The 22,443-nt window shown below is 45.5% G+C and overlaps 2 protein-coding genes across 4 annotated transcripts in view; both read left to right on the top strand.

Annotated features, from left to right (window-relative positions):
- Nucleotides 1-944: 944 nt before the first annotated feature.
- On the top strand, nucleotides 945-8,729 carry ccdc92ba (coiled-coil domain containing 92Ba; the record flags this gene model as incomplete). Its single annotated transcript, XM_080549089.1, has 4 exons — nucleotides 945-960; nucleotides 3,259-3,306; nucleotides 7,921-8,249; nucleotides 8,421-8,729. The coding sequence occupies 4 exons, from the start codon at nucleotides 945-947 to the stop codon at nucleotides 8,727-8,729; spliced, it is 702 nt and encodes a 233-aa protein (XP_080405215.1).
- A 5,901-nt stretch (nucleotides 8,730-14,630) lies between these two features.
- cluha (clustered mitochondria (cluA/CLU1) homolog a) overlaps nucleotides 14,631-22,443 on the top strand; it is a 34,059-nt gene continuing 26,246 nt past the window's right edge. For 2 of the 3 annotated variants that reach the window (XM_080548762.1, XM_080548763.1), the window contains exon 1: nucleotides 14,631-14,898. In XM_080548762.1, coding sequence (XP_080404888.1) covers nucleotides 14,745-14,898 — 154 coding nt within the window. In that variant the 5' untranslated portion in view covers nucleotides 14,631-14,744. Of the gene's footprint in view, nucleotides 14,899-16,397; nucleotides 16,441-22,443 lie in introns of those variants that run through there. The other variant, XM_080548764.1, reaches the window with a different exon arrangement.

Below are 22,443 nucleotides of genomic sequence, written 5' to 3' on the forward strand. Positions count from 1 at the left end.
GTGAAACAGCGACTAATGCAATTCTTTATTAAAAATAACCACAACTTTTTACTAAAAGTATCTACTACATACTAATTTAGAGCCTACTGTTTTGTAAAATGTATGCAGTAAGTGACTTCAACATACTACATCTCATGCATACTGAGAAACCGTCACCTGTAAAACTCAACCATGTTGTTGATGGTAAATTGGTTACATTTCACTATACTGTGGGGCAGCTGTGGCGCAGGAGGTAGAGCCGCCGTCTAATGATCACAAGGTTGGCAGATCAGCTGTTCGAGCCCCGGCTGGCCACATGTCGAAGTGTCCTTGGGCAAGACACTGAACCCCAAAATTGCTCCCAGTGAGCGGGGCGGCACCTTGCATGGTAGCTTGCCGCCATTGGTGTGTGAATGTGTGTGTGAATGGGTGAATGAGAGGCCGTTGTAAAGCGCTTTGGAGCAGCTTTGGAGCAGCAAAAAAAGGCGCTATATACTGTAAGTGCAGTTCATTTACCATACTACTGCCCGCCTCCATTGAATTGTTGGACTTGTTGAATAGTGTGCAGTGAATTCATATTACATCAAGGCAAATCTAGCATGACATTGTGGCATTTTATACATACTACATTTCATTACATATTTCATATATTGCAAAACTTTCTAATCTTGCATTCTGAAAATGCCTACTAAATAGTTTGCAGTGTGAGCATCCAGACACAGACTCTGAGTAATAGTCACTTGCATAGGGATGATGGGAATTGATCAAATGTTATCGATACATGCCATTATCGGATTCTGCTTATCGTTTCCGATTCTTAATTGATTCCCTTATCGGTTCCTGTTCAATTTTCTGTGTCGTACAAAAGAGTAGGTTTAAAAACCTACACAGGTTTTCAGCGTCAACGCAGCTGTTTTTATTGTTGTCAAACTGATACCATTCCTTATTCCGTTCCATGTATTACAATGAGCCTGGCCTCTGGTGAGCTTTACTCTCTCTCTCTCTCTCCCTCTCTCTCTCTCTCTCTTTCTCTCTCTCTCTTTCTCTCTCTCTCTCTCTTTCTCTCTCTCTCTCTCTTTCTCTCCCTCTCCCTCTCCCCTCTCTCTCTCTCTCTCTCTCTCTCTCTCTCCCTCTCTCTCTCTCTCTCTCTCTCTCTCTCTCTCTCTCTCTCTCTCTCTCTCTCTCTCTCTCTCCCTCTCTTCTACCCCCACCAGCCTCCCCTGGTTGGAGAGTTGGGTGATAGAGCAGCAGTCTGACAGGGTTTCCATGACAGGGAACCACAGGTCAATACCTTCCTGGCAATCAGGGGCTGATTCACCCTCAGTAGAGTTATGCTGTCCATGCCCCCCCCCCCCCCCCCCCTCACTCTGCTGAGGGAGAGAAAGGGTATGTGTGTGTGTGTGTGAGAGAGAGAGACAGAGAGAGAGAGAGAGCGAGAGAGGGGGAGAGAAAGAAGAGATAGATGATGTGTTTATTTCAGGGGGTGAACTAGCTTTCTAAGACATAGTGTTGAATGTTTTGGCTGGGGTGGGGTGTTCCATCTTGCCTTATCTCTGGTCTTTGTCCTTGTGAGTAACCCGAGTGTGATGTCGATGCCTGACGTCATATTATTGTACAATCGCTGACTGGGGACCTGCTGGGGACCTGCGGCCTTACCTCACAAACTGAATCAGTTTAACTCAACATGATGACATCAACACAGTGTGTAGATTTTAATCGCCTCACAACTGCAATCAAGATAATTGCACCACAGGCGAGACGTTAACAGCTTGTCATGACGTATTCAGGCTTATTGGGACACCGTGACGTTAGAATTATTAAGCAATTCAAAGTGCTTTACATACAACATAAAACTACAACAAGAGGAGAACAGTCAGAAAATAAAAGTGACAAGAAATAGTTAAACATTTAATAAGATAATAGACAATGAATAAAAAGACATACAGTAGCCTAGATATGTTTTATGTCTCTCAGAGAGATAGGATATAAGAAATAACTACATAAAACATTTAATAAGATAATAGATAATGGATAAAAAAAACAGATAGATAAAAGTGTTAGTGTTCAATCACAACTACTGCAGAACATATAGGTAGTTTTTAGCCTAGTTTTAAATATTTTTAGAGTTTGGGCCTGTTTGATTTCTTCAGGGAGTTTGTTCCAGGAGCATATTACCCTCTGAACCCCCTTCACCATCTTTTTTTGACAACCTTTCGACAGATTTGACTGAGAATTGCTCCTAGCTACATTATATCATATCTGCTCCTAGCTACATTAAATCATATCTGCTCCTAGCTACATTAAATCATATCTGCTCCTAGCTACATTATATCCGTCATGAATGACTAACGTTGCCACTCTGTTGTTTGAATCTTTTTTTCAACAAAAGCCAAAACTGTCTGTCTGGTTTTGTCCTTTAATTCCGCTTCTACGGCTCTATCGTATCCTTTAGTGTTACAGCTAACAGACATAACAGATGGTTGTGCGGGAAAATCTCAGTAGATCAGCACTTTCTAAAATACTCAAAACAGCCCATCTGGCACCAACACCCATGCAACGTTCAAAGTCACTTAAATCACCTTTCTAGTCACTGAAAACTAAACACAGCACTTTCCCGTTTTCCCCATATTGTCAGGGTCTTTGAGCCTCGGAAAAGCCCTATATAAATATAATGAATTATTATTACTACTGAGGCATTTCGAAGAGAGCGCCTCAGCCAACTTTGGACCCGGAAACACGTCACGACTTAACAACCGAATTGGGACAGTGACGCTTTTTTCTTCTTTTGTCTCTCTACTCCAAAAGTTTGGATGTGAAATCAAACAATTAGCTACTATGAGGCTAAAGTATCCATTGTCAGTTTTTATTTAAGATTATTTGTGTACATTTAAGGACATTTGTGTCCATTTCATTCCAACACATTTTTAATATACTGTAGTGCCGCTAGTTCATCACACCAAAAATAATGAGACAGATTAATATGTGGTGAATGATAAGGTTCTATCTCCGTTTAGAATGATAAGGTTCTATCTCTGTTTAGGGCAGTTCAGAGATATTGAGCATCAAAGTTTTTACATTCCATTATGTTTTGTGAGATGGAACCTTTGTATTTTATGAATTACTAACTAAAAAATGTCAACATTTTAAAAATAACACCACACAGGCATTAATAAACACCTAATGGATCAGATTATGTAAAAAACTAAATTTTGAACAAAAATGGAGATAGAACCTTATAATTCTAACGTCACGATGTGTACTCCCTCTCTGTGTTCTCAGAGCTGACATGCGAGGTGAACGTGAAGCCTCCAGGCCGGAGCCAAATCGGTAAGTTGAAGTCTGCGTCTCTCTTTCTCTCTTTCTCTCTTTCTCTCTTTCTCTCACTGCTCCTCTCTTTCTCTCACTCCGTCTCTCTGAAGGCTTGGCGTTGGAGCGCTGACTGCTCTTGCCCTCTTTAGGCTTTTACCCCCCACCCCCACCCCATGCCACCCCCACCCCCCATGTCACCCCCACCCCACCCCTCCCCATGCCAGGGCCCCATGCCTGTATTCCAGTGTCGACATCCCCCGAGGGATGAGTAGTTTGCCCCTCTCTCTCTTTCTCTCCCCGCGTCCCCCATAGCTCCTCCTCTCCCTTTCTCATCCTCCACCATAGAGACCCAGTTACCATGACTAACCGTCCTATGAGAGCGGGTGTTTATGTTTATGCGCTCCCTGGCGGCTGATTGGCTCCCAGAATTAGAAAGATCGGTCATGGTTGGATAGTGTGGCGCAGCATTGGCCAATGTACACATCATCCATATGACATCATCCATATGAGAGAAAAAACAGCAGCAGGATTGTGTGTGTTAACACATGTCCTTAGCTCTAAAACAGCCATGGGTGGGGTCATTTGACCCTCTGAGTAAAAAAAAAAAGTTAGATCTTTGCACTCAATCGAATTTCAGGACCCTCCTTTCATGACTTTTCCTAGATGTGTGCGTTCTACCACCCAGTATCCTTACATTTTCAAAATCACTAAGCTAGAATAAGCTAGTATGAAGCTATTTTTAGTATAAAGCTACAGTTTTTCTGTGTAGGAGGCAGGCACATTTTTTGACGGCCAACTAGTGGTCGTTGTGTGTAAATAGCAGCTTTCCATTGTAAAGAAGACTATGGTCATTTGAACCCCGAAGTGGCTCTTCTAGTAGGTAAAAAAGGCACGGCTGTTCTAGTGTTAAGGAGTTGGTTGAGGTAGAGTGTCTAGCTACTGTACAAGAAGGGCTCCATGCTGAGGCCTGGGGTGGTCCAGTGGTCTAGCACCATGGCCTGGGGTGGTCCAGTGGTCTAGCACCATGGCCTGGGGTGGTCCAGTGGTCTAGCACCATGGCCTGGGGTGGTCCAGTGGTCTAGCACCATGGCCTGGGGTGGTCCAGTGGTCTAGCACCACGGCCTGGGGTGGTCCAGTGGTCTAGTACCATGGCCTGGGGTGGTCCAGTGGTCCTGGGGTGGTCCAGTGGTCTAGCACCATGGCCTGGGGTGGTCCAGTGGTCTAGCACCATGGCCTGGGGTGGTCCAGTGGTCTAGCACCACGGCCTGGGGTGGTCCAGTGGTCTAGCACCATGGCCTGGGGTGGTCCAGTGGTCTAGTACCATGGCCTGGGGTGGTCCAGTGGTCCTGGGGTGGTCCAGTGGTCTAGCACCATGGCCTGGGGTGGTCCAGTGGTCTAGCACCATGGCCTGGGGTGGTCCAGTGGTCTAGCACCATGGCCTGGGGTGGTCCAGTGGTCTGGTACCTTGGCTTGGGGTGGTCCAGTGGTCTAGCACCACGGTCTACAGTGCACACATTATGCCCATGTTGGGTATGGGTTAGAATCCGGCCCATGCTCTGCTGACATGCCCCCTCTCTCTCTCCCTTCTTCTCCTTACTCTCCTGTCTGTCTTCACTGTATCTGTCCTATAAAATGATAACAAAATAATTTAAAATAAAATATATGTGCGACTGCCCAACTTAACAATAATAAATAATATAATAAAATGCTGCAAATGTTTTATCTTGGATAATGACATCATAGGGGTTGGGAGTGAAAGAGTGATGGAGAGAACGAAAGAGAAGAAGGCTGAAAGGGGGGGTCCTACCCAGGCCACCCCCCCCCCCCCCCATCCTCTCATTCTACCACATCCCTCCTCTCTCCTCCACCCTCTCCTCCACCCTCTCCTCTCTCCTCCACCCCTCCATCCCTCCTCTCTCTCTCCTCCACCCTGGCAAATTGCAAAGTGATCTATCCTTTTTCTTCCCCTCCTCTCTCACATTTTCCTTGCAGCCCCGGTGGGGGGATCTGATTACAGCCTGTCTGCTGAGAGAGAGGGAGGGATTTGGGAGGGAGGGAGGGATGGGGGAGGCAGGGATGGGGAGGGAGGGAGGGATGGGGGGATGGAGGATGGTACAGTAAGGGGGGGCATCAGAGAGAGGTAGAGAAATATTTAGTGTAATAAGAGAAGAAGAAGGAGAGAGAGAAAGAGAGAGAGAGAGACCAAGGCTAATGATCAGATTACACAGCATTTTCTATGTTGAGTACATGACCTCATCCTGGGTCTGGTGGGGCGACACGTAGACGGAGAGATGGAGGAACCCAGCCCCCGGGTTAGAGAGGGAGGAGGGGGGGGGGGTGGAGGAGAGAGAGGGATGAGGTAGAGGAGGGGTAGGCTATCAGGCCATACAGTAATCTAAATCGAACGGAGTATCAACATTCGTTCCTCTTCTTACACAAACACACGCACACACACACACACACTGCATCTCAGTTCAGTTACAGCCCTGCCTAACCGTTCGATAACACATAGAATCCCGGCAGCAGCTCAAAGCATACATGTTCAGTTACACCCCAGGGACACTTCAAGTACAGAACCATTGCTCCTATTTCTGGGGATCTTTCCCCCCTGTGGCTAATTTGACCTAGTTTGGGGGTCAGCGCCCCAGAGAGGCTGCTGGGTAATAATCCCAGTCCCCTGCCGGCAGCTCTCTCTGGTCCGCCTCAGCACTGACTCAGACCTTCTCATCCATCTCTCCCACTGAAGGATAGAAAGGCTTTGACAAGTCGTGAGTTTAGAATGATAAGGTTCTATCTCCGTTTAGGGCAGTTCTGAGATATCGAGCGTCAAAGTTTTTACATTCCATTATGTTCTGTGAGATGGAACCTTTGTATTTTATGGATTACTAACTTAAAAATGTCAACATTTTAAAAATAACACCACACAGGCATTAATAAACACCTAATGGATCAGATTTTGAAAAAAACTCAATTTTGACAGAAATTGAGATACAACCTTATAATTCTAACGTCACAAAGTATGGAATGGAATGGAATGAGGAATGGTATCATGTTGGTGTTACATTACATTGAGCCTGGCCTCTGCTTTCTACCTCCGCCAGCCTCCCCTGCAGCATATGCATAGGCTACATTCACTTTAGGCCAGAGGTTTTCTGACAGGGTTGAGGGGGGGTCTTCTTTAGAATGCTCTGGGTGTCATGCTTCCATTTGGCCACCAGATGGCAGGACTATGGACTCACAGATATTTCGATTGAAATTATTGAAAAATAATTAAGGACCCTCCCTTTATAGTGGCAGAATTTAAATTCTGCACCAATCTTCTTCCAATCTACCGTACTATCCCCCGGAAGAAAATGTGTCTGTGAGCTCTGTGGAATGTCTTGAGGTGTATCAACTACCAACCAACCCACAAAAACAATGACCCTTCTCTTCTCCTCTCCTCTCCTCCCTTCTCCTCTCCTCTCCTCTCCTCTCCTCTCCTCTCCTCTCCTCTCCTCTCCTCTCCTCTCCTTCCTCTCCTCTCCTCTCCTCTCCTCCCTTCTCCTCTCTTCCCTTCTCCTCTCCTCTCCTCTCCTCTCCTCTCTTCTCCTCTCCTCTCCTCTCCTCTCCTCCCTTCTCCTCTCCTCCCTTCTCCTCTCCTCTCCTCTCCTCTCCTCTCCTCCTCTTCTCCTCTCCTCTCCTCTCCTCTCCTCCCTTCTCCTCTCCTCCCTTCTCTTCTCCTCTCCTCTCCTCTCCTCTCCTCCTCTTCTCCTCTCCTCTCCTCTCCTCTCCTCCCTTCTCCTCTCCTCCCTTCTCCTCTCCTCTCCTCTCCTCTCCTCTCTTCTCCTCTCCTCTCCTCTCCTCTCCTCTCCTCTCCTCTCCTCTCCTCTCCTCTCCTCTCTTCTCCTCTCCTCTCCTCTCCTCTCTTCTCCTCTCCTCTCCTCTCCTCTCCTCTCCTCTCCTCCTCTTCTCCTCTCCTCCCACACCAAGCTGCTCTTTCACTCCCCTCCACCAGTAGCTAGCTGGGAGCAGATGGCCTAGCCTAGCCTAGCCACCCTAGCCAGTTGCTGTGCTGGAGATTGGGGGTGGCTGGGATTTGCTCAATGGCTGCATCACATAATCCTTCACCCATATGTGACCAGTCTACTGCTTTTGTCTGGACATTCCCCCCCCCCCCATTACCTATCTGGCAGATTATCCCCCAGTGATTTCAAGCAGCCAGTGTGGGTCACATGACCTCATTCCATCTATTGGTCTGACTGGATCTGCTGACCCCGGTCTCCTCTATGCTGTCTGTATCTGCTCTATGTTAGTCCTGTAGCCATGTCGGGGGGGGGGTGGTGGTGGGGGGGGGGGGGGGGGGGGGGGTGGTGGAGGTAGAAATCGGAGGACAGCCTCATTAATTAGCCTGCGATGTAACTCCTGCTGTGCCGTGTGTAGGCCTTTCTTTGTGTATAAATGATTATCTATGTGTATGTGAAGGGATGTGTGTGTGTGCGTGTGACTGTGTGTGTGTGTGTGTGTGTGTGTGTGTGTGTGTGTATGTTGTTTTCATGTGTGTGTGTGTCTCTGTACATGCTTCCTGAGTATCATATTGACTCTCTGTGTTCATGTGTGTTGGTACGTGTGTGTGTGCGTGTGTGTGTGTTCCAGACCTGCTGGCGGAGGAGGAGGATCTCCGACGCGCCCGCTGCAGGGAGGCGGAGACCCGCCTGTCCCGGCAGCAGTGCGCCCTGGGCGAGATGCGCACGGAGATCGGCCACAAGGGGGCGCTGGTGGGCACGCTGCGGGCCAACCTCAAGGACAAGGAGCGCCGCTTCCTGGAGGAGCTGAAACGCCGCAGCCACCGCTCCACCGTGCTGAACACGGAGCTGCGGCAGCAGACGGAGAACGCCGCCTACCTCTCCTTCCAGCTGCACGCCGCGCGCCAGACGCTCCACCGCCAGAGGCTGCATCAGCGGCAGGGAGCAGGGGGTGTGAGGGTGAGGCTGAGCGCCCAGCAGGGGACAGAGAGAGAGAGGTACGCCTCCCCCCTCCCTCCTCAGTGTCCCTCCTCCTCCTCCGTGGGTGTGACGACCTCCGTGGGGGCCTCTGTGGGGGCCTCTGTGGGGGCCTCTGTGAGCGTGAGCGCCTCCCCCATGGCCTCCCCCAAGCCCAAACGTCGAGGCAGCAGGCCCTCCTCCTCGTCGGGACACCTCCTGCGGGCGGAGCGGGCCCGGGAGTGCGTCCCCCGGGAGAGGGTGACGGGCCCCGCGGAGCCCACGGCCATGCCCGACCCCGCGCTGTTCCTCCACCCCCCGCGCAGCAGGCACCGGGGGAGGAGCCGCCACAGACGGGCGAAGGAGGAGGAGGAGGAGGAGGAGGAGGAGGAGGAGGGGGGTGGGGAGGAGGCCCAGGGAGGGGCCCATAGACTGGCTGCCAGGGCCACAGCACCCCCTGCTGCTGAGACCAAGGCTGAATAGCTTAGCCATAGCCTAGCCTAGCCGAGCCTAGCCGAGCCTAGCCTAGCCTAGCCTAGCCTAGCCCTACTGTGAGCATTTCTTTAAATGCATCAGCTTCCTCATAATGATCCTCATTACTATGAGAGTGTTTTAAAAAATTATTATTATTATTATTACAATTATTTATTTATTTATTAATTAGTAATTATTATTCTTTTTATTATTATTCTTTTTAAGAATAATAATCTTGATGAAACTTGATGAAACTAATTGATTTATTTATGATTGTTGATTATGATGACACACATTTTCCATTTAGTATATCGCTGTGATGGACACTTTTACCATTTACAAATGATCTAAATCACTTAAAGGTCTACACATGAACTATTAAGGCATCACTAATCACTTTACATCAATATGGAATACTGTATACTCTACTCTTGATCTGATTTGGGGCCTTAATTGAGTGTATCTTTCTGCTTTGCTAGATTCAGATTTCAACAGCTATATAACAGAGGGAACCCTGGGAACTCACCAAGAAACATTTTGCATGTCTTAATCATGTTGTAGTGTGTGTGTGTGTGTGTGTGTGTGTGTGTGTGTGTGTGTGTGTGTGTGTGTGTGAGTGTGTGTGTGTGTGTGTGTGTGTGTGTGTGTGTGTGTGTGTGCGTGTGTGTGTGTGTGTGTGTGTGTGTGTGTGTGTGTGTGTATGTGTGTGTGTGTGTGTGTGCGCGTGCGTGCACATGTGCATTCCAAGAGATACCCCCCTCTATAGTATATGGACGCTTTGTATAAACAAGACCAGAGAGTAGATCTCACAGATAATCCCTTTGGACCGGTTTGACCAGGTGTCTCTGTGCTGGGGTGTGTGTGCTGTACACAGGGGAGTGGGCTCACCTGTGTGGTTATTTACATCAGTGACTGTTGGGGATTTTTGGCCTCAGGGAACGTGGAACACAGGACAATATGGTTTAGGATATCCCTTTGTTCTCTCTGTTCTGTTGACTGGTTTTAGTCTGGGCTTACGTTGACGGTTGATTTAGTCGAACTAGTCCGGAGGTTCTTTAATAGGACTGTTATTGCTAGATTCTTTTGTCAATTTCATACATAAATCTTAAGGAATTCTTTGTCGAATTCCATAAATAGGTTGGTTGTGTTGGCTATGTGTACTGTGGCTCCCAACCCTGAGCAGACAGCTGCTACTGAAAGCCATTAGTTCACAACTGTCAACGTGTGTCACTTTTGAACTACCCAACGGCATTGTTTAGCATCTAATGGCCTCTAGTGGTAGGATGGGGGAATGGCATCCTAAACAAAAAACCCTAACCCTAACCCTAACTACTGTATGTTACTTTTCTGGGCTTGTTGAAGCTCTCAGCTCAACATGCTGGATTTGCTTCTTTGTGGCAGTTAGAAGTTATTGATTGCTTAATAAATGTTAAATAACTGCTATGCTACAATAAGATAATTCAAAACTGGATCAAAGTCAGTCCATGGTTACGCTGATAGGCCTAGAAGCTATAATGAAAACTCACTACTAAAGTGCATTAGAAATCAATAAGTAGCAGGACAATATAACTGATATTTCGCATATTAATTGAAAACTGAATTGAATTTCAAATATGTCGCTGTTCTGTAGGACCTTAATGGGCTCTTGAAGCAAGTGAGTCAGTTTGATGATGTCGTCTTTGAGCCGTATATCTTTATCAGGCTATATACTGTAGCCTCTTAAACTTGGTTGTCTTACTAACTCAATATAACCGGGAGTCAACTTTATGGGGTATTTATGCATTTCATAAAATAGCATTTAATATTGGACAAGGACATGTTTATGATTGTTTGTTTTATCTGATTGTTTAACTAAATAGATTGTGTTAATTATATCACAGAATGTCATGTTGTATACCATCATGTTATAGAGTCTATTCTGAGGCATTTTGAGTCTCATGCCTCATTATATGAAAAGTCACTACAACTGTCTTCTTTTTTGGTAGTCTCGTTCCCAGACACTTACGCTCAAATGCGCAGTAGCCTGGGGATGCGTTGCTGCACTCAGTGGTTCGGGGCACGACAGAACTGTTGACTCCTAATGGGTTTTCCCTCGCTGAGTTCCCGGACCTCCCAGAGCCTCACAGAGCCGACTGTCTCCTCTGCCCCACCAAGCAGTGACCGGAAAACATAGCCTACATATACCCACGAGACCGGGGAACATAGGACCCAGGGAACATAGGACCCAGGGAACATAGGACCCAGGCCGGCCCGGTTTGTTGAGACCTGCCATTCCTGTTTGTCTATCTGGACGACATTCTCATCTCCGGGGCCTCCAGGACGGAGCGTTTGTGTCGTCTACAGACTCTCAACCAGAACGTCCTGATTATCAATCTGGCTAGTACCATTTTTGTAGGAGAAATGCAAGAAGACGAGGTGGTGTCCTTTCACTCAGGCTGGAGAGCTGTTTCTCATGGATGTGGGTGGACTGTTTCTTCAGCTTTTCAGAACACATTCCTCATTCAATTTGGAATTGAACATGGCAAAATACAACACACTCTGTTTCCTCAATGAATATGATATGATTCATTCCTATGTGTTCTTTATCGATGTGAATCAGGACTGTTAAGGTTTTCTATTAGATACTGGGTATAGGGGTGATACTTGGTTATTAGATACTTGGTATAGGGTGATACTTGGTATAGGGGTGGTACTTGGTTATTAGATACTTGGTATAGGGGTGATACAGGGTGGTATAGGGGTGATACTTGGTATATTTCCTGTGCATAAACAGTAGGCGATGAGGTGACGTGTTTGTGTCTAGGACCTGCCATCTCCAAAGGAACATAACATCTCCATTTGACTTGGTGACCTCCTACACTGCGTACATCAATGTTAGCAATATCGGTCTAGAGAAAATACCAAATGGTACTGCAATTCAAATTCTGCACTTTGTTTTATATAAATGTCTACTGAGACACACCCTGATACAATATCACAACCACACACGGGATCCAAACAATCCCTTTATCCTTAGTCACACACGCCTGTGATCTGCATAAGGATTCAGATTTTGTTCGATGGTGCGTTTGACCGAAAGGATGTTTGAAGACCACGAGCCTAAAGTGACCAACACACTCCAAGTGGGTTGTATGACCTATGACCTTGTCCTCTCTCTCCTTCCGTCCAATGACAACGTGTCTCCATTGCTTATTATGATTTTTAAAATGATGCAGAGAGATTTGACACTCCTAAGGATGTCTTCCATCTGTGAAAGGAGACGGTTTCTTTTTCACAGGCACACGTTGCCCCTATACCTGCTGCCCTATAGCTGTTATACCTGCTGCCCTATAGCTGTGTAGGCTAACTGTAGTTACTGTAGTGACAACATTGCTTGTGTTATTATCACACAAGTGGAATTCGGTTGTTAAGTCTGACGTCAAACGTGACGTTAAGCAATTTCCGGATCCAAACCAGAAATTCTCCGCACCAGAGTACCAGTGTACTAAAGCACCAGAGTACCAGTGTACTACAGCGGTAGAATGACAGTTCAATCGTTTTTTAGACTGGGATCTATTCATACAACAAGGGACACGGCACTTTCCTGTTTTTCCCATATTTGTCAGCGTCTTTGAGCCTCGGAAAAGCGTTATACAAATATAATGAATTATTATTATTACTGAGGCATTTCGAAGAGAGCGCCTCAGCCAACTTTGGACCCGGAAACACGTCACGACTTAACAACCGAATAATGACAGATCCATATTCCACTTGTGTGATAAAACATAAACTATTCAACTCTTTATACAATGCAAATACCACATAATTAGCTATGTCACAACAGCAATCACAGCCATTACTACATAGGTATAGTAGCACTTTCATGTCAAGTGTTCCATTTCTCTTTTCTTATAGCAATCTCTTGTCTCACCTTTGACCTTTGATGGTCAGTGCGCCTAACAGAAACCGGACGAGGAACCATAATGGATGGAAGTATGCATTATGGGATGTATTCAACTTTTTTTCTTATTGATACGTGTTTGCCTTTGTCTAGCAATAAAGCATTATGACACTGGCACTGCTTTGTTCCCCCTGTCACCAGGATATGCATTGACACGCTCTCTCAGCGTGGAGTGTGTACAGTAATATCATGTCATCCTTTGCTGAGAAGACGACTCCCCTTCTAACTCTCTCTTTAACTACCGCACATACTGTGTTAGCTTACTACTACTTTCTGTAGAGCTTAGAGCTGTACAACGTTATTTGAATAAAATTCAGGATTGACTAAAGCAGTATTGGACTATTGTATGACTATTATTCATTTGTATTCTTTAATTAAAATGTATTATTTGTTTGTATGCACGTAAGTAACCACCCGGTAAAGTATGTACTGTACAGTGAAGTGGATGCCAGGTTGGAAGTATGAATCTTTTCATTATGAACAAATAAAAACAAACAAACAAACAGATGGTATTGAAATAAACCAGTTTTCATCCGTGACTAATTTCAGCCAGTCAAATGTATCACTGTTATCATTGTACCAGGAAACAAAGGACATATTTCAGGGAACATCCTGCATTGCTGAACAGAGGTGGTAGTTCCTTGTAAGTAAGTGTCCATGAGTCTTGCCAAGGGAAATTGATACCTTACCCTGACTGTACAACTTGTCTGTAAACAATAGTCAGATTGACGTAGGCCAACTCTTCATTCAGAGAGGCATTTCTATAGACTCTGATTTCACTTAACCTTTAGTTATCCTGGGAGACACACTGAGACAAAGATCTCTTTTGCAGATGCGCCCTGTCTACAATACAGCTATGATTACAACACACCTTTAATACATAACACAATTACATACAAAAGACATACATTCATTATTCCAAACAAGGCAAACAATGTTTCTGTGAGCTGGTCCCTAACCGAGACCTGTGTTGGACCACCTGCTCCAACCTCTACCCTGAATATCATTCCTGGACATGACTTATGAATGAATGAATGGTCTTTATTGTCATTGATATAGTACAGGTACCAAACAACGACATTTGGGAGGGGGGGGCTCCCCTGGTGCTAGGAAAGAAAAACTAAAAACAAGAAGGGAAAGGAGCTGGTTTACATAAATAAAGGCTATGTACACTATCCACTATACTATACTATACAAATAAAACACTGTGCTGTACTCTATGCTATGCTATAAAGTGTCGCAGTTTGCAGGTTTGAAATGTTCACAGTTGTGTTTCAGTATTGCACTTGATTACAATCTAGTAGCTGCCATCAAATACATCTCTGATGAATCAGTTAAAGTGTAATAGGCTTCTGGGTTAGCAGGCACCAATGACAAGTAGGTCAATATGATAAAGGTCATTTACTGAAACAGCCAGCAGTTCCAATTTCTCCACAAGCAAACCAATTCATGTAAGGTTGTGCAAGTCACAGTGCTCCCCTAATCCATAATGTAAATGGTTATTTTGCAACCAAAACGTCTACATGTCATGTCATGACTATGGAATGTAAATATGATACTAGTTTTATGTCAATATGATTTGATTAATATCAATTAATGTAAGGTTGTGCAAGTGCTCCCCTATCCATAATGTAAATGGTTAATGCACCAAAACGTCTACATGTCATGTCATGGAATGTACATATGATACTAGTTTTACAAGACCAAAAGATAAAAAGAGAATCCTCTTATGATGGGCATAAACATAAAAATAACCCGTTTTCCAAAACAAACAGTGTATGGCACAGTAGACTTTCCGTAGCCTGGGTGTTTTAAGGGGGTGGGACCCAAACGCAAAGGCAAAGAGGTCAAGAGGAGGAACCACGTGTGTCTGTCCCACCAGTACTCAGTCAGTACTGTCCTTAGACTGTTTTTGTAAGACCGACCGGTGTACCCTCTGCATGTAGCCCTGTTAGCTTGAAGAAGAAGAAGGCAATTTGACATTTGATTGAACAGATTCACAATTCTGCAATTTCGAGCACCGGATCTCTATTGGGTTAAATCACCTTCCATATCTAAGCTGCCACACTGACAGCCCGAGAATCATGGTGAGCAAGACGGATGACATCCCGGCTTCAGTCCCCAACAACATCAGCTGTAACACAGTTGATCTGGCCTCGGATGAAGGTGGAGAGACGCCGGAGAGCAAAGAGACAGACACCGTCCAGGCATCGCTGCTGAAGGACCTCTGTGCCTGCGGTAAGCAGCTCTGAGAGACTCGAGTACTAGGGGAGGCTGTGGCGCAGGCAAGGTTGGCAGATCGGCGGTTCGAGTTCGAGCCCCGGCTGGAGGCCAGGTGTCCTTGGGCAAGACACTGAACCCCAAAATTGCTCCCAGCTAGTGAGCGGGCAGGCCGGCGCCTTGCATGGTAGCTTGGTGTGTGAATGTGTGTGTGAATGAGAGGCCGTTGTAAAGCGCTTTGGATAAAGGCATAGCTATATAAGTGCAGTACCGTTTACTCTCATACTAAGCCAGCCATGGCATCAATGATCCTTTCTGCAATCTTGCACGGTGCCTATGAGCTGTGGCAACCAGATATACAGAGATAAGCTGTGTGCATGCATATGTCATTAGTTTAGCTTTCAGTTGATGATTGGCATTTACATGTTTCTTTACCATTTAGCAGACTTACAATTAGAGGTAAGCTAGTCTAGCTACAGGATCAGATGATGGTTCAGCTTAATCAGACATGTAGTTCCTGGTCTTTAGTGGGACAGACATGCAGTTTGCACAGCTAGTTATGTATTTATTGCAAAAGACCCCCCAGACAGTCACATTGACAACAGCCAAGTTAAAGGGAGACTTAAGGTAGTAACTAAGTAAGCCAGGTATCTACCATTGGCTAAGCAAAACGTTCAGACACCATCCTCATAGAGAGTCTATGCAAGCTGGCTTTAGCTGCAAAGCCATCATAGATAGCAGCTATGTGAGGCTATTAAAGGTCGAACATTCACATGATCTCCTAAATGCAATAATTGTCCTTTATTGTAAACGTTTGCACCTAAGCTTAAGTCAGTCAACTAGCTTGATTATGCAAAGCCACAATTTAGCTTTGGTTAGCCAGCTGTCATGTTGTCATGTCATGCATATCATGTTGTTAGTTTGTTGTTGCTCAAAGGCTGTGTTGGATAACTTGGGAGTAATTGAAATAGATAGAATATAATAGAATAGACTTAATTGTCCTTGTACAGTTGCCTATCCAATGAAATTGTAGTGGTTCTTTTCTGAAGGTGCAAACAACAGAAAAACATATTGACATATTCACAAACATAGACACATATAACATATCACAAAAAATACGTTTAATTGTTGATAAACACGTTTAACCCCCATCACAACAAAGCTCTATGAGAACTGTCATGCCGTAGAACGTTCAGACACACGTGTGTTCAAATGAATGAAGGTCACCTTCAGTGGGACAGCACAATGCAGCCAGAACAGAGGGGTGTCCGTTTACATGACGTCATCGCTTAGGGGTATTTTTACCCATTTAAACATGTATTGGCATCTGTAGTTTCATTTCGTTCGTCTTATTAGAAGATATTGCTGTGACCTAGTGAGATCGGAGAGACTAGGTCACCCATGTAACAGAGTTCCCCTGCCAGCCCCCCCCCCGTAGGAGAGGTTGGGTGTCCCTCGACCGGGAAGCGGAAGTTGTTGCCATTCAGAGAAAGTCACGCTGCGTGTGTGTTCCCTGAGAGAAGGTTATACATTTACACACTAAGAGACTCCTTATAGCAGGTAAGTCTTGATATTTACATGTGTCATTGCTAATCGCTTGCAGAGTTAGGGTTAGGGAGGTAGCTCTGATGCTCTCATGTAGTTATAATAAGGCCACTGTTAACTGTTCAAGTTATGCAAGTTCTGGACAAAGCTTTCATAATGCATTGTGCATTCAGTGTCACATTAGTGGTAGGACTTTGGAGTTACTTGTGTGTGCCTCCACGCCGGCCTCTGTTGCATCATGAATATGCAATTGCATGATCATGCATCAGTCAGCTATCACATCATTTGAATATGTATTCTGTAAACTCTCACAGTCGATGCCTCTGTGGAATGTAATATATATCTCCCCTTTACAACAATATATGTTGTCCTGGAGTTTTGTCAGTTCAATTAACACTTAATGAAAGGTTGAAATGGCCTCTGTCATAGTATTATAGGGGTTTATATTGCTACACTTTCATGCACATGCAAGGTTATTACTTTAGTTTCTTTCACAGTAGCTATATCTTTTCTTGGTTCCATATTATGAATAACTAACTTTTTCAGTGCTCGTGCATTTAGCTTACATTTGGGTCCCTGATCTAACCCTGGCCTACTAACACACAAACTGTAATAAAACAACCCAGTCAGTCTTTTGTCGGCTTCCTAAGTGGCTGTTTCCTAACATGCAGCGATCCAAAAGTCGTTCAAGTCGTCTGCCCCTGCCTGCGTAAGATCAGGGGCCGGTTGCATAAACAAACATAGATAAAGACTGGTGGAAGCCTTAGATTAGTCTTAGTTTTTAGACCAGTCTAGTTAAGACTGCCTGTTGCATAAAAATTAAGAGACAGACTGATTTTTTTTTTTTAAAGTAATTTTTTCTGAGTGGGGCAGTCCCACTCATAATAATGAGTATTTTCATTTTATTGGACAGATAAGACAGTGAAGAGAGACAGGAAAGTAAGGAGAAGAAGGGAGAGAGGGCATGTCAGCAGGGCATGGGGGCCGGAGTCGAACCCATGCCGACATGGGCATATGTGTGCACTGTAGACCGCGGTGCTGGACCACTGGACCACCCCAGGCCACAAGAGACAGACTTATTTTAAGGTTAGGAAGTTAGCCACCTTCCCCCCTGGCTAAGCTTGACTTAAGAGCTATGTTGCTATGGGAACGATATTCTTTCTCTGTTAGCTTCCTACAAAATGGAGAATCTTTGGTTTTTAGAAAGAGCAGTAAGACATGAGCGAGTCTTCAGAGACAGAAACAACCCAGTAGCAGACAGTATCCTTTTCTCCACATTATATTCCTCCAATATGATACGTTTTCAGCAGAAGAAAAGGGAGTTGATCTCTCAGATCTTCTGCCGCTAGGTGTAGCTAGTTGTTTCGGCTGCCATGTTTTTTTTCTTCTGTCAACGGTCAAACTTATTTTACCTAGAATGCATTGTGTGACAGGCTATCTAAGGCCGCGTTCGTTCGTAAAATCGTCGGCGCGCACACAGGGTTCAACGTCATAATGGAACCAAGTAATTTGATTGGACAAGAGGCAGTCACGTGGACGCTCCGGCGCTCTCAGAACAAATCTACGAACGTGGCCTAAGTCAGTCTTACTTTAGTCACTCATAGGTGAGTTTTATGCAACAGGCACATGTTAGAGTCTATAGCAAGACTGACTTAAAGTGAGATCTAAGTCTATGACTGGGTCTTTCTTTATGCTACCAGCCCCAGGTCTCAATAGAATCATACCGCCCCCTATCTGAGTATCTCCCCCACGACTAAATACTAAATGGGCCTAACCGAAGCGAAGGTTCGCCTTTTTTCTTATTGGACCTGCTAGGATTATGTCAAAGCTAAGAGCTAAGCATGGCAACTGCACAGTTGTTGGCAGCACACACCAGCACAAATCACTACATCGGCCCCCAGCCTCAGAGAACAGAAGAGCTGAGTGGATAAAGTTTATTTACCCATGGTAACAGCTACAGTTACCACAAACCTGTGTACTTACCATTTTGTGCTCACATACATACACACACTACTACACTAATCATACACACACAAGCTCAGCGGTAACAATTAAAGAGATAGCCTAGTACCCTTTCTTGTAAACATTTCCTGATAAAAAATCTGTTCGCAAATTGTGTTACTCGCTTGCGTCCAACACTACTAATGTTAAATCAATAACATGACTCGTAGTGTTGACTCTGGCATGAATCATCAAACATGATGAGTCATCATTCAAATGCCAAAATGACTGCTGGACCGATATCAAAACAATGCAAAGCTGTGGTCGCTGCCTGGCCGGCTTGGACAGGCCGCACTGGGGTGAGGGACTCCGTTGGTGGGGGGGCGGCTGTGGCGCAGGAGGTAGAGTCGCCGTCTAATGATCACAAGTTTGGCAGATCGGCGGTTCGAGCCCCGGGTGGCCACATGTCGAAGTGTCCTTGGGCAAGACACTGAACCCCAAAATTGCTCCCAGTGAGCGGGCCGGCCGGCGCCTTGCATGGCAGCTTGCCGCCATTGGTGTGTGTGTGTGTGAATGGGTCAAGCCCATTGGAGCAGCTTTGGAGCAGCAAAAAGGCGCTACAGTATAAGTCCATTTACCATTGGTGGGTTAGGGACTAGGGGGCTTTGGCAGCTTTAAGGTGAAGAGATGAGACTGTAATCCTTACAGGGTCACTGCTCAGTCCTCCGTGCCCTACCGCTGTCCAGGCTTCTGTTATGGCTTGGGCCAGGAGTTTTTCCTGATCAGGTAGAGAGAGAGCAACGGTAAGCTGAGCCAGAGCCCAGAGATGTTCTATATTGTGAGTGGCTTTAGTGAGAGGCTTTGGTTGAGCCTTGGTGGTGGTCGTCGGCAGCCTACAATTCGGTCTTGGGAGTTTTTCTGGCCAGCTTAGTGTGTTAAGGAAGAAAACCTCTGACCTTAGGTCTTATTCATTTTAGAGTTGTATTCATCTCAGCCAGGAGGCATGGTCCATAAGAGGTCACTATAAAAGAATCAACAAGCATCATACTCAGTAGACATAACAGCAGTCATTGTTCTACTTGTGAGTATGTTATGCTTATGCGGTCCATGCATGATGACTTGCAGTTTTCCCTGCTTTGCTTCCCCGGCTCTCTATCTGTCAAGAGGATGTTGCAGTCTTGTGGTGGTAATACATCTAACTATTATCAGTCATAAAAACCAAACAAACTAAGAAAGACCTTGCTTGATTTGATTTGTTTTGACTTGCTGTGTTTGTGCCGGGCCAAGGCCAGGGTCTGTAGGTTTGCTTCAAGGTCCCTGAAGTGGACGGCTGAACTGATTAATCTGTAGTGAAAGCCACACACACACACACTCTCTCAAGCTGTGTTAAAACCTTGAGAAGAGCTAGAACAGCTTAGAACTGGTCAGCAGAGAGGAAGACTGTGGGGCTAGCTTGCTGGATTAGAAGAGTAGAACTCTAGGTTGATGGAATACCACAAATGCTTCTAGAATCTAGATGGAACCCAAGAGGAATCTTCCTATGGCTCTTCTACAGGGAGCTATAGGTTCTGCAACCTAGAAGTGCAATAACAATATCAAAGGCATGGTGGTCATTTCTCCACTGCTTTAACTGTAGGCTGGAGAGACCCTCATCTGCCCCCATGTCCCCATAGCAGGCAGCACACAGCGCTGAAGGCCGAACTTTGCAGAGCTAAAACGTTTGCTTGCTTTGTGGTCACTTGCAACGGTACCTGCATGCTAGATTCTAAAACAGTGTGTAATCCTGTCTACACAGCTTGGCCTAGGCCTACATAATGCGCAAACATCCTTTTAATGTTTGGTTTGTAATCTCAATTCTCCTAAAGAAGACAAGTGTTAGTTAGCTCTACTTGGGTTTAGGGTGTAAGCTACGCAGCAGATTTAGCAATGTAGCTAGTCCAACATCCCCCCACCTCTCCCTCATTCCCTTCGTGCTCCATTGCAGAAGGGCTAAGTATGAGGCTACATGATCGCCTCCCTCTTCATATTGCTGCAGCCACTAACACTTGCCTACTTAGTTCAGTGAATGGCAGCAAGTATTCATATAGCCTACTTAAATAAGTTGAATATAAGATACCATGTTACTTTATTTAATCACCAGAGTGAAAGTTTGATTGCACCAGCCAATACATACAACAACAACAACAACAACAACAACAACAACAACAATAAGAACAGAACACTATAAAACACAAGTACTCAATGCTTATTATACTTCTTAGCCATGTAAGTGTTTATGAAAGTACACCATATTTAAAAAGCCTGGTAATTTGTAGGCTTTACCCATCACCTCCCTTTGACTCCATTTTAATTATTTTCATTCAATTTTTTATCCAAGTAAAGTGATGAGTTGAATCTTAATGTGAGTGTAGATGCGGACAGAAACCGAGCTGAAAAGTGAATCTTGAAGAAAAGCAAATCGATTGGATAACCTGCTGTGTGTTTGTGCCAACTTTAAGAAAAAGGCATTTTACTCTGGCATGGATGGATGGATGGATGGATGGAGGAATCAAAAGATGGAGCAGAAGAGTGACTTGGAACAAGGCAACAAGTAGGACAACTATAAGGGGAGAACAGAGCACATAATGCAGGCCAAACTTATTAAATCCAAGAGGGAGGCATGAGGTCCCATGGAGGCTGGTGGGTGCAGACATGGGGAGGACGTTTCGCTCATTGTAGCCTAATAGATCGAATGGAATGAGGATTGATTCCTTTCCTCATTCCATTCCATCCTTTATGAGGTCACCCTTCCAGTTCTCTAAACACATTTGATTGGTTGATCTCCTCCTTGACGCTCACACCTGACACTCCAGGAACTTTATATCTCTCATGTGCTTATGTCTCTTCATTCTCCTCATGTTTTAGTGAGTCTCTAGAAATGTCAACTGGTGTTTCGTATTCAGAGCAGGGCTAGTCTCTTTCTTTCTATCCCCCTCTCCCTCTCTCCACTTCTGCCCCCCCTCCCTCCCTCTGTCTGCCTCTCTCACTTTGAATTCCCAGCCCATTGAATAGGGAGTCGGGGGGCATCCAGTCCACCTCTCTAGAAACAAGACTACCAGTCTTAAACGATCAGGCGGCAAGCTGAGGCCCCTTTCCACACAACGCACAACCTGGTTCTCTTCATGGGCTGGTTGCTAGTGCAGCTAGCTGGTGCTAGTGCAGCTGTTCCAATTCGCAAAGCTTCTAAGACCCCATTTGTTTTGCCGCGGGCTAGAGAGCCATGATATCAATGTCCCTGTATCTGTCTCTGCTCCGTCTCTGCTCGTCGTGATTGTTCTGGACGTTGGATGTTAGGCTTTGTTGTAAGCTAGCTCGCTAGGTAGATATAGCTAGCTACCTAGCCTCAATCTCAAATAAACTAATGATACACTGATCTGATTTCTATCTTTCTATCTTTGCTTTGATAATCCCGCCTCTAGCCCCCCTGGGTAAGCGGTTCTTTGTTCTAAACCAGCCGAGTGTTGGTTCCACGCTGGAACCAGTTTCTCTGACCGAGAGACGGCGCTTAAACTACCGTGGTGGAAAAAGGGAACCGCTGGCTACATTTACATTTACATGTTTGGCATTTAGCAGACGCCTTATTCCAAAGTGACTTACAATCAATACATTTGAATACTAAGCAAGTGAATCATCAATCCACCAGTCGTAGCAGGAAGAGTAATCCAGCTCAGGCCCGGGGCCACTGATAGGAGAAGGTTTTTCCTTCTATCACCTTTTTCTAGACCTTTTCTACTCCCTTGGAGCCAGTGAGGCCCTCAGGAGTCTGCACTCCTTCTACAGGTGGAGATGGAGAGGAACAGGGGAGGGTGGGAGAGGAAGGAGAGGAAGGAGAGGAAGGCTTTTGGTTCTTGTAGCCAGAAGTAAGAGGCCTAAGTCGACCCCAGATCCCCTCCACCTCCATGGCAGAGGTTATGATACTGTGGCCCTGTTAGAATACTCTAGAGATGCATCCTTTCTTCCTTTTTTTCTTCCTTGAACAAATCACTGATCCTGAGATGGTGTGGTTGGTGAAAGCAACGTGAACAGGGCCAGAGGGCC

This window comes from Nansenia antarctica (genome assembly GCF_963989245.1).
Source record: "Nansenia antarctica genome assembly, chromosome: 19".
NCBI lineage: Eukaryota > Metazoa > Chordata > Actinopteri > Argentiniformes > Microstomatidae > Nansenia > Nansenia antarctica.